The 12,349-nt window shown below is 54.1% G+C and overlaps 1 protein-coding gene across 1 annotated transcript in view; it reads left to right on the forward strand.

The window, feature by feature from the left end:
• Positions 1-1,850, forward strand: part of NOVA2 (NOVA alternative splicing regulator 2) — a 36,042-nt gene extending 34,192 nt beyond the window's left edge. The window contains exon 4 of the mRNA XM_084612801.1: positions 565-1,850. Within this exon, the coding sequence (XP_084468927.1) occupies positions 565-1,581 (1,017 nt within the window). The 3' untranslated portion in view covers positions 1,582-1,850. The remainder of the gene's footprint in view (positions 1-564) is intronic.
• Positions 1,851-12,349: the final 10,499 nt, after the last annotated feature.

Consider the following 12,349-nt stretch of genomic DNA (forward strand, 5'->3'; position numbering starts at 1 on the left):
ATGCTGGCTGGGCCTAGGGCTGGGCATGCCAGGTTCTGGGTGGACTGAGCTTTTGGTGTGCCAGGTGTTGGGTGTGCCTAGGGCTGGGTGTAGCGAGCTCTGGGTGTGTTGGATGTTGGGTGCACTGAGCTTTGGGTGTGCCTAGGTCTGGGCGTGCTGGGTGCTGTCACTGCTCTCCATGGTGCTGAAGGGGAACCCAGCTCTGGCAGGCAGTGTCTGGGCAGCACCCGTTCCCAGCTCAGCCCATGTGTCTCTGGGAGTCGCCCAGCTCTCTGAGTGGGTACGACACCCCTGCTAGGCTCCTCCATGGAGATTGGAGCATGCTTGTCTCCATGCAGTGCTAGGGGGCGATGTGCTGCAGGGAGTGGGGGACGAGTGATCCTTGTATGTCATATGGAACCCCAGAGAGGGCTGCAGCTCAGCTCTAGGGGGTCCTTGTATAAACAGCCCCACACCCCACCCCAGACGGGGCTGCAGCTCACCGCTGGCAAAAGGCAATGGAAGTGGCTGGAGCTCATTCCCCACCCCCGCTAACACCACCCCCCCGTCTCTTCCCCTTGGCAGGCCAAGCTGATCGTCCCCAACAGCACGGCTGGGCTGATCATCGGCAAAGGGGGTGCCACGGTGAAGGCCATCATGGAGCAGTCGGGGGCCTGGGTGCAGCTGAGCCAGAAGCCGGAGGGCATTAACCTGCAGGAGCGGGTGGTGACGGTCAGCGGGGAGCCTGAGCAGATCCGCAAGGCGGTGGACATCATTGTGCAGAAAATCCAGGAGGACCCGCAGAGCAGCAGCTGCCTCAACATCAGCTACGCCAACATCACCGGCCCCGTGGCCAACTCCAACCCCACCGGCTCGCCCTACGCCAACTCCACGGACGTGCTGCCGGCTGCCGCCGCCGCCGCCACCGCCTCGGGCCTGCTGGGACACACCAGCCTGGCCAGCGTCGGGGCCTTCCCAGCGGCCCTGCCGGGCTTCTCCGGCAGCGACCTGTTGGCCATCAGCACGGCCCTCAACACCTTGGCCAGTTATGGATACAACACCAACTCGCTGGGGCTGGGGCTCAATTCTGCCGCCGCCTCCGGCGTGCTGGCCGCCGTGGCGGCTGGGGCCAATCCCGCCGCGGCCGCGGCCGCCAACCTCCTGGCCTCCTACGCCAGCGACGCCTCCGCCAGCACCAGCACGCCGGCCGGTGCTGTGGGGGCCTTCACCCTGGGCTCCCTGGCGGCCGCCACTGGGGCGGCCAACGGCTACCTGGGCACGGCTTCGCCGCTGGTGGCCAGCTCCTTCCTGGCCACGGAGAAGCTGGTGGAGAGTGCCAAGGATATGGTGGAGATCGCAGTGCCAGAGAATCTGGTGGGGGCCATCTTGGGCAAAGGGGGCAAGACGCTGGTGGAGTATCAGGAGCTGACGGGCGCCCGGATCCAGATCTCCAAAAAGGGAGAGTTTATCCCGGGCACCAGGAACCGTAAAGTCACCATCACCGGCACGCCGGCAGCCACACAGGCCGCCCAGTACCTCATCAGCCAGCGAGTGACGTACGAGCAGGGGGTGCGAGCTACCAACCCGCAGAAAGTAGGGTAGGGCCGGAGGGAGCCACGAAAGGGAGAAATCCATTTTAAATTTCAAACAAACAAACCAACAGGCCCCCCATCCCCTACCCTGCCCATCCCCCGCACGCCCCCAGACATGCATCCTCTCCAATAGGGAGAGGTCCCCCCCCCAATCTAATGACCAGCTCCGATCCAGACGCGATCTCCGGATCGGCCCGCGGACCTTGCCGTGCGTTCTGTCTGATATGTATATATTGCACTTCTTTTTTTTTAATAGAAAAAGAAAATGGGTCAAATTTTCTCTTTATTTCCTTTCTTTACAAATTTTCTTTCTGCCCCTCCTTCCCCCCCAGCCAGACCCCACCCCATCCCCTGCTCTCTCTATTCAGGGAGCAGATCGCACTTTGGGGAGTGGATCCCTTTAAGACTGGGGGGAATTGGATTTTGATCCATAACTGGGGGAGGGGTGATTGGAGCCGATCTGGACCCGTGTTGAGACGAGGGGGGGTGGGGAACGGGGTCTTGGCATGAGCCACAGCTGCCGTAAATCCCCCACATACCCCCTCTGTTAGCTGGGTCTTATTGAACTTAAGCTGCAACGCGGCGTTTCACTGATGCATTTTATTTTCTGCATGTAGATAGTCAAATTGTGTTGAACTCGGGGCGGGAGCGGGGGGGTTAAGTTAGGACTGGGGGTGGTTTTTGTGGGTTGGGGGGGTAGTTATTCATATCTTCAGCAAAAGTGGGGGGATGCACTCCCCATCTTCCTCCAGAAAGGAAGCAACATATCTCTAGGGCGTAACTGGAAAGGTGGTTGGGCTGTGCCCGTGGGGAGTGGGGTGGGAGTCTGTCCACGGAGTAGCCACAGGGCTGGGTTTTGTCGTCTCGCTCGGCAGCGTCTGCCAGACCGGGTGATTGGAGGGTGGGGAGATAAGGAGCAGAACATGAAGCTGTGACATGCATGGTAGTATGTGATGTAATGTGGCGTAGGGGGCTACTTCCTGTGATGTCATAGGCTACTTCCTGTGGCACCACAAGTGTCTACCAGTGATGTGGTATGCTACTTCTTGTGGTGTAGGAGGCTATTTCCTGTGATGTGATAGGCTATTTCTTGTGACATCACCAGTGATGTAGTATGTTACTTCCTGTGATGTACGAGGCTACTTGCTGTGGTATAAACACCTGCCTGGGACACGTCAGGCTGCTTCCTGTGATGTCATAGCCTGCTTCCTGTGACAGACAGGGCCAAACCGTCCGGGTGGGGTTTTATTTTCCTTCCGAGGTGTTCTGTAAATGCTGGTGTCACATCCATCTAGGGAGGAATCTCTCCCCACACAACCCCCGGGAACGCGAGCGGCCGAGCCCATCCCGCTGGAGCAGTGACGGGACAGGGAACCCCGCCATCGCCGCCGTTCGCACAGGGCCTGGGCGGTTGGCACGGCCAGGAAAGTGAAGCACTAGGCAGCTGCCTCCCCGCAGCTACCACTCAGTATTAAAGCCCGGCTGGGGCGATGGCTATTTTCTCAGCACCAGGGGCGGATATTGCCATCTTCACCATGGACCTCACGACTGCCCCCCACCATTGCTCCAGGGAAGGAACATTGCTCCTCTCCCTCTTCCTTAGAACCCCCGCCTCCCCCAGGATCTCCTTGATGCCTCAAGCAGTATTATCACCTTGAGCCGGCCAAGGGCTCCTCCTGCTGCCAGTGCAGCCTGTGGGCAGCGTGGAAAGGACCTTGCTTCACATATCAGTGACTCAGGGCAGTCCATGAGAGCCGGATGCCCAATAGCCCTGGGCTAGTGCCGAGGTATCCATTAGCCCCTGGGCTAGCACTGGGATCAGGCCTTGAAGCCCCTGGGCTAGTGCCAGGGTATCCGGTAGCTATTCTGTGATCAAATCAGTGGGGCCATTCTCCGCACCGTGTTTACAGCTGACCCCTTTTTGATGCACCGCTTTTGGCAGGGCCCTCCAGGGCTTCTGGAAACAGGGCTGTTTTCCTTTTGACCTGCTCCCACCCCTGTCTGTACTGGCTTGTTGTTGTAGGGTGGCCCGGGGGTGCTCTGCTGCAGGCTGGCTTGTTATTGTAGGATCCTTCTGAAGCTTTTGGCTGAACAGGCTGGTTTGTTAGTTGTAATGTTGCTCCTGTGTGTCAGGCTTCTTACATTGGTGTGTTATTGTAGGGTTGCTCATGAGCCCTGGGTTGTATACACTGGCTTGTTATAGTAGGGTCATTCAGGAGCCCTGGGTTATATACACCAGGTTATTATTGTAGGGTTGCTCAGAAGCCCTGGGTTATATACACTGGATTGTTATTGTAGGGTTGCTCAGAAGCCCTGGGCTGAACATGCTGGTTTGTTTCCGGAGGGTTGTTTGTGAGCCCGGGGCCGGATTGGTATCGCGGCGGGGGGGCGGGGAGGGGGTTACTCATGAGCATTGGAAGAGGCAGGAATGAAATAAGCATATTACCAGTGGCAGGTGGGGACGGTGAGCGGCTCTGCTCCAGTGCTGTGCTCGGAGAGACCCCCTCAAGTCGGGACCCTGTGCCCGGGGAGATGGGCCATCCACTTAATTGCTTCATAGGTCCAAATGCAATCACAGCCCCTAGAAGACCCCTTCCCCCGTCTGACCCTCACAGGAACCCCATTGCCTCCCCCGCCCTAGGGATCCCCCTCCCCATCTGACCCCGTAACCCACCCCAACCCCAGTTAGCATCGGCACTTATCCCATTATCCTCCCCGCCTTACACTGGCACTTACCCCGTAACGCCCCCAGCCAGGAGCCCAAAGGAGCCCCCTCCCCATGTGACACCGGCCGTTCACCCCTGACCCCAGTGGCGATCTGTGGATTTGTGCAATATTTTACCCTGAGAAGAAAAATCTCTTCCTGACCCCCAGCTGGCCTTCAGCTCTGGCACAGGCGGATTTGCTTTGCATGGCACTTGGCAGGCTCCACAGCTCACCTTAGGGCAGCCATGTCCACGTTGCTCCAGAAGGTAGACAGTCAGACAGGAATTGGGGACAGACTCAGGGGAAGGGGCTAGCGGTGGGTCTGGGATTTGGGGGGCAGAGGGGCCCCTCCATGTTAGCTAGCAGACATCAATCATTTTCCATTCGTTAGCCGAGGGCTGAGGGAGGGGGGTTTGTAACCTTTTAAACTAGGGAACAAAACAAATGTGAAAATATTTACTACTAAAAAGGAAGCAATATTTAAGTAGCATCTTGCACTGAATCTCGGAGGTGAGATGAGAGGCAGAGAGGCAGGGCCAGGAGACTTGGCTCTTTTACATGGGTCGGGCCAGATCCTGCACTGGAGTAAATAGGCCTTGCTCCGCCCATGTTGGGAGCTCCGCCCATTCCTGCTAGCTGTGGGAGTGGCCCGAATGGTTCTGGGATTTTTTGTGTCGAACAAAACGTGCTGCTGTAGCCTATGGTAGGGGTGTTGCATATCAAACTTTGCAAAGGGCGGCGGGAGGAGGGGTAGGGAGGTGTTTTTTGTGCCAAAATATTTGTCTGTCTTTTTCGATACATGCCTGCATAGAGGGTGTGACCTGACGTGCCTGGGGCAGCCCTATGTGACCCGGCATGCCTGGGGCAGCCCTCACTGGAAATGCCAAGGTCAGGGCAGGCTGCAAAAGGGCACACCGGGTCACAGAGGGATTACCTGATTTAACCCCAAAACTACTCTGATGGCTCAAGGCTATGCTGGAAAACCTACCCCATTGCTGGGTAATACTGGGGTGTGTTTAACATGGCATCCTCATTAAAAATACACAGCCATATCTGAAAACACCACAGTAACGCTATGATAGCCTGAAATGTTTTCATAAAGATACCCGAATAAATGTACTACAGTCATATCCTGAAACACTACAGTGACACCCCAAAGTACTCGAGTATGATAAGTCAGGGTATGTTTTCATAAATATACCCTTTTAAAAGTACCACAGCAATATCCTATAATACTACAACACTCCAGAATACTTCAGTAACACTAGGATAACCTGGAGTGTTTTCCTACAGGCACCTGTACAAAAATGCTACAGTATTGGCTAAAATACTTCAGTAGCATTAACCTGAGCTGTCGAGCTTTCAGTCGCTGTTGTAGCAGGATATAAGGATACCCTTGTAAAGTGAAATGTTCCAGCATTCTTCAATACTATCCCAAATACTGTAATAAATAGAATCAGTCACAGTTGGTTAGAACCAAAAATGGGAGTTATTTTTAAGTTCTTAACACAAAACCATTTTGGTTTTCTTGACATGTCTAATTTTGGGGGGAATTTTTCGCAAGATATTTTTCACGAACTCTCCCCCGTGCCCTCATTTTGGCTTGCCATTGTCTTCATCCAGCCACTTTGGGTGGCCGGCTTCCTTGCAAGATGGAATATATTAGGCAGCATCAAAAATGTATTTTTCCTGAAATTGCCCATTTTTAAAAAAATACCAAAAATTTGATGGTGTAGGAAGGTAGCATCTGGGAGTCCCAGTCATGGACCAGATCGGCCTCGTGCCAGGTGCTGTCCAGACACAGAAGGTGGCTGCTGCTATTAAAAACACTACCCAGGCAATTAGGAAAATGAAAAATCTGTCCGTTTCCAAACATGACGGGACAAAAATACTTTCCAAATCCCAGTGAAATTTACATGACATTTTCCCCCCCGCTGTCGGAGCTAACCCGATATGGAGATGTAGCATCTGGGGCTAACACTTTACAGTGCCGTGCTGTTTTGGATGCTCCTTGCAGAATGCTAGGATACCTGAATCAAAAACACTCCAGCCCCAAATACTGCAGCAATGGGACTATGAAGGGGCATCATATTCAGACTATTACTCTGTGATGCTGGAGTATTTTGGATCCTTCCTGTAGAGTGCTAGGAGGCACTTCTAATGATACTATCGCATTGTTCATTAACCCGGCAAAATGCTGCGGGAACATTACTATGAATTGTAGCATGTTAGGACTAGGACCTTATAGTGCCGTAGTGTCTGGGATCATCAGCAGAATGCTGTAAGTCTACTGTTATACTCCAGTATCCCCCCCGAATACGGTCATAACCCCACTGCACTAGGTAGCTTTTGGGGGCTATTAATCAATGATACTGCTGTATTTTGGGGTCATTCCTGTAGAATGTTGTAAGATACCCTTATAAAAGATTCCAATTGTAAATCGTTACTACAGCATTCACCAATAAGATCTCCAAGTGCTGTGGTAACATTCTTTCAAGGTGCAGCATTTGGCGGGGTTGTTACTCAAATACTGGAGTGTTTGTGGCTCATCAGTAAAGGCAGTGTGGACGAATGGGTGGAGAATTGGAGTAGATATGGGTTCTGTTCCCAGCTCGGCCTGCTGGGGGACAATGAGCCTTCCAGATCCTTGCCTCAGTTTCCCCATTTGTATAATGGGAATAAAGGTAGCGACCTCTTCTGCAAAGCACTTTGAGCTCTACAGAAGAAACGGGCTATACAAAAACTAGGTGGTATTATTGCTCAAAGCAAACCCTTAGAAAATACTAGTGTTCACCAGGACTGCCCCAAAATACTGCAGCAATCTGTAGCATCTTGGGGCTAATATGGAGTATTCCAGGCTAGTCCTGAGGGGATCCGTTCCCTATGCGGCATCTATCTGAAAAAGACCCGACCAAACTTTTTTTGAAGTGCCAAACTTTTTATTTATAGAGAACATGCAGCTATTAAAAAGGGGGTGGGGGGAGGGGGAATGAAGTTTTTAGATGTTCTACAAGATTTAAAAAAAAAAATTAAAAAAGGGAAAAAAATAAAATAGAAAAAGAGACATAAACGATAGATCATGTTAGCGGATCTGAACCCTGGGTCCTTTCTTAGTGGCTTTTAAAGAAAATTTAATAAAATAATAAAAAAAAGCATAATAAACTAAAAGAGAGAGTCCTTGGGCCAGGTTTTCAAAGGGATTTAGGCACCTAGCTGCATCTGCAGGTGCCTAAATCCCTTGGGCAACCTGGGCCCAGGTCTCTGGGCTATAGCCTCAGTGACTAGGAAGTGAGACATCTCCGTCGACAATGGTTTGCTGGCCCTGTTGTGTCCCGCCTCCCGGGGATGCCACTGCAGTGTCCTGTATCCCCCCCGTTCCACCGCTGCCTTGTGGCACAGGGGGTGGGGTCCGGGGCTGCATTCTGCGGGCTGCACCTTCACCCTGGGCGTTGAGCTGCCAGAGTGGAGTCGGGGCCACTTTTAGCTCGTTCTGCGCCAGCGGGTGGCTCATTGGTACGGGGACCGGGGGAGGGAGGCAGAGGCTGTAATTTATGGGTCGGGAGATGAGCTGGGACCCTTGGAAATCAACCTGTGGCTGCTGCCAGTGCTGGGTGGGGGCTGCTTGGACGCGGGACGCCACGCATGGGGCGCTCACCCAGCCTGCTGGCCCCTCTAGCCAAGATGTGAGCCCCTGGCAGTCCCTGTAGTTTAGGCTTTGTCTAGTCCTGATGCCTCCGCATGCATCAAAGCCAGGGCTGTGGGGGTCCCAATTCCCCATTGGCATGTGGGGAGCTTGGAGAGGCTTTGGGGAGATCAGTCCCTTGCCCAACTGGTGCAGAAGCCACCTCTTCCTCCCAGGTCTCTCCCAAGCCGGCCGCTGCCAGGGGAGTGCCAGCCAGGGACTGGGGCTGGGCCTGGCCTGGATGTGGGTCCCCTCTCCCTTTTCCCACCCTTCCCCCCATCTAAACAGCAGCGGTTCTTGAATGTGATGGTTCCCTCCTGGACCCGCTTCGCCCCCACCCCATTCTGGCTCCGGGAGCCTTCGCAGTGCCAAATGGAAGTCGTCTTTCCTCTTCCCCGTCCCGCTCGGAAGGGCAGCAGCGGTGGAGGCAGAGCCAGGCTGTCCCCGCTCTCCCCGGCCTCCACCCTCAGCAGAGCGTGGGGGGCGCTCTCGGGGCAGGAGGGTGAATCTGATTTGCTGAGCCCTGGCACCCTCCCCTCCCTACCCCTCTTGTATTTAAAGGCAATAAAGTCTGAGACTCAAACAGGAGGGGCTGGAGTTGGGGAAGGAGCTGGTGGGATTTGCTCTGAGCCTGATCCAGGTCCCCCTGTGCTGGGCGTGAACTCTTTAGGACACGGCATCTCTCTGGGAGTGTACCACGCGCCCCAGGGGGCAGGATCTCAGCCGGGAGGGGGGGGACAGACACCCCTGTCTTGTTTCCATTTGCTCACCAGTACCTGTTCCCTCCCATTTACCATGTCACTGTTTGATCTCCCAGAACGTGATATTGACCAGAGCAGAAGGAGGCACCAACACCTCTGTCCCCGACCCCTGTGTTTGTCTCTTGTGCCTCCTTCCTCCAGTGCCAAGCAGTTCCCGATCATCCTAACTCCCTTTTAATTTCTGTCCGGACATCCATTCGGAGCACCCCTCCATACACATCGATGAGTTCAGACACACTCGCAACACACAAATCTCTATAAATATATATAGGCCAACTATATATATCTATATATCAAAAAGCTAATCAGCGAGGGACTAAAGACACAGTAGCCGGCTACCTCGGGACTGCTTTTCTAAATCCACACTCATCTTCTCTGCATCGAGAACATTTCTAAGCTGGTTGCTTTTCAGAGACAACCTGTCACCAAACTCTGCCTCATCTGAACGGGATTCATCTCGAATTTTTGTCGCTGCTGCGGAGAGCCATCCTGTTTCCAACCACCGTCTCCTGAACTTCTGACCTCCACCCCACCCTCATCTTGAACTTTTTAACGCCCCACTCCTCCCCACCCCCCTTTTCTGTGTCCATCAAATCTGTTTTCTGGACTCCCCCCCCCATCTTCCATGTTAAAAAGACCAACAAAGCAATTCTATATCTGATAATTCTCTTTCTAGAGCTATCGATATAGAAAGGAAGCGAAGCAAAGACTGTTGAATGGCCGCACATCGGCTATTAACCTGGACGATCAGAGATCATCTCATTTTTCCCAGGGATGAGGGGTGGGGAATGATTTTTTTCCCCCCTTCCCTTTAATCTCATTGCTTCATTGTAAATACTCAGTTTTGTTCAATTGTCAGAGGGGAAAACATTTTCTGTTTGACGTCCAAGAGGAGCTGGTGCATAAAAATGTTTGGGCTTGGACCGCGAGCGTAGGGCGAAGCTGTCTCTGAGACAGAGGCTCCCGAGGGAAAGGAAGCTTGGCCTGTGACCCTGAGCGTCAGCCCCACAGCCATTCCTGCCATCAAGCTGTTGCAAATGGACTGACGCCTATTTACACTGGCAGCCCTGAGCTCATGTAGGAGGGTCTCTCTGAACAGATGACATTCCTTGGCTCCCTGGCGCATCGATGAGCCAGCTTCTTAGCTGGGGTCAATCCAGTGGTTCTGCTGATGCCCAGGTGGCTGTGCTGACAGGCCCCAGCTGAGGCTGATGTATTCATTCTGGGGAAGGCCGGAGGCCCAGGAAGAATAGCTGCTTTCGTTTCTTCTCAAGGGGACGGGGAAGCGAGGTGAGGCAGGGACGACAAAACTGGGCAGGCCTTGCTGACGCATTTCCTGCACTGAAAGTGGGTGGTTTGAGTGGTTTGAGTGGGGGGGAGGGGGCTGGGAGTCAGGACTTCTGGGTGCTGTTCCCAGCTCCGGGAGTTAGGACAGTCTAGGTGCTAGGAGAGTGGGCTCAGGAAGCCAGGTGTCCGGGGATCTGTTTCCTCTACGAGGGCAGCGGGATTTTTAGTGGCTAGAACGGGGGAAGCAGAGAGGATTTGGCGACTGGGTCACCACCCCAATAGCCATTGCAGCGCCCACAAGCCCAACAACGGCCAGATCTAGATGCTTAAGTCAAAGTCAAACGCAAGTTATTTGGCTCCATAATGGGGTGAAAGCGAAGGGCCTGAGATCTAATGATCTCTTCTGGCCTTCAACTCCCTGAATTTTTCTTGGACAGCAAAGCCCATCCTGAGGAGACAGCTGATTGCTTCCCCGGCCCCCCAGCAGAAGAATTCTGGAACCCTCCAAGCCCAGCTCATTTTATGCAACAGCCTCTGGTCATTTTCTCTCCCTCTCCATTGACTCTCTCTTTAACAACCTATTTATTTGAATCATTTTTTATTATTTTTTTCTGGGCGTGGGTGCGGGGTGGGGGGGTGCGATCTGTTAAAGGGAAGGGTCGAGACTATGTGTCATTGTTTTAAAGAGCCAAGACCTCCATTACCATGGCTAAGTAGCGAAATCTGAGTGTTCCGGTAGGTTTGTGTGTGTAAAGTTGTGTATTAACTTGTGCTTAGTGGAGTCAGCATTTTTAGTGCTTAATACTATTAACTCATTTCTGTCATGATAAATGTTCATTCATGGCATCACTTCCGTCTTCTGTTGTCGTTTTTTCTTTGCATTTCACAACACTTTTAACCCATTACTAATGGAGCGAGGCTGGCAGGGTTGTGGGATGGGGGGGAACCTGAGCCCCATCCCAGGCCAGGATGCCACTGGGCGGGAGGGGGCAGAGGTAGGCAGTGGGGAGGGGCAGAGCCCCACAGCATTATTGGTAGCACTCCAGAGCAGATTGATCAATGTGTTTTGTGCTGCCGATTGCTGCCATATTGAGGACTCCAGGCCAGATCCTCCATGGGTGGGAATCAGCAGAACGCCAGTGAAGTAGATGAATTGTTGCTGATTGACACCGGCTGGGGATCTGGCCCCCTAGACTCCAATGGAGCTAAGGTCCATTGACCCCAGCTGGGATCCGGCCCATTGACTCCAATAGAGCTAAGGCCCATTGACCCCAGCTGGGATCCGACCCATTGACTCCAATGGAGCTAAGGCCCATTGACCCCAGCTGGGATCCGACCCATTGACTCCAATGGAGCTAAGGCCCATTGACCCCAGCTGGGATCCGGCCCATTGACTCCAATGGAGCTAAGGCCCATTGATCCCAGCTGGGATCCGGCCCATTGACTCCAATGGAGCTAAGGCCCATTGACCCCAGCTGGGATCCGGCCCATTGACTCCAATGGAGCTAAGGCCCATTGACCCCAGCTGGGATCCGGCCCATTGACTCCAATGGAGCTAAGGCCCATTGACCCCAGCTGGGATCCGGCCCATTGACTCCAATGGAGCTAAGGCCCATTGACCCCAGCTGGGATCTGGCCCATTGACTCCAATGGAGCTACAGCTGATTGACACTGGCTGGTACCCTCCTCAGCCCAGCAATGACAGGTCCCAGACAGCAGCAGGGCACCCACCCCTGCCCCCACTCCCAGCCATGTGCTCCATGGAACCCCCGTGACAGCTGCCTGCTCTGGGGCTGGGGTTTGTCACCTGCTGTCTCAACCTTGGCTGAGGACTCCGCCTCCAGCTGGTTGTGGCCAGACAGAGAGGTGGGTTTTCAGCTGCAGGGCTGGGCTCTGAGAGCGCGAGGCACATCCCTGCATGGGCTGCCCTGATCAGGGTTTCAGTCCCCACCCCCACCCTGGCCTTTTGCGTCCCCCACATCCCTCCCACTCCACACACACCGCTGGAAACCCAGGGCACCAGTGACCCTTGGGACAGAGCTGAGAGCAGCCATGCTCCAAGCTCACTCAGCAGCTCCCCCTACAGGTGCCCAGAGGGAGGGGCAGCCTTGCGGTTAAAGCACAGACCAGAGAGGTAGAACTCCTTGGGTTCTCTCCCCAGCTTTGGGAGAGGAGAAAGAGTGGGGTCCAATGCTAGCAGCAAGGAGGGCTGGAAGCTGGGACTCCTGGGGTTTCTCCCCAGCTCTGAGAGGGAGTGGGGTCTAGTGGTAAGAGCAGGGGGCTGGGAGCCAGGACTCCTGGGTTCTTTCCCAGTTCTGCCACCGACTCCCCATGTAATGGTA

Source organism: Lepidochelys olivacea (genome assembly GCF_965140295.1).
Source record: "Lepidochelys olivacea isolate rLepOli2 genome assembly, chromosome: 23".
In the NCBI taxonomy this organism is placed as follows: domain Eukaryota; kingdom Metazoa; phylum Chordata; order Testudines; family Cheloniidae; genus Lepidochelys; species Lepidochelys olivacea.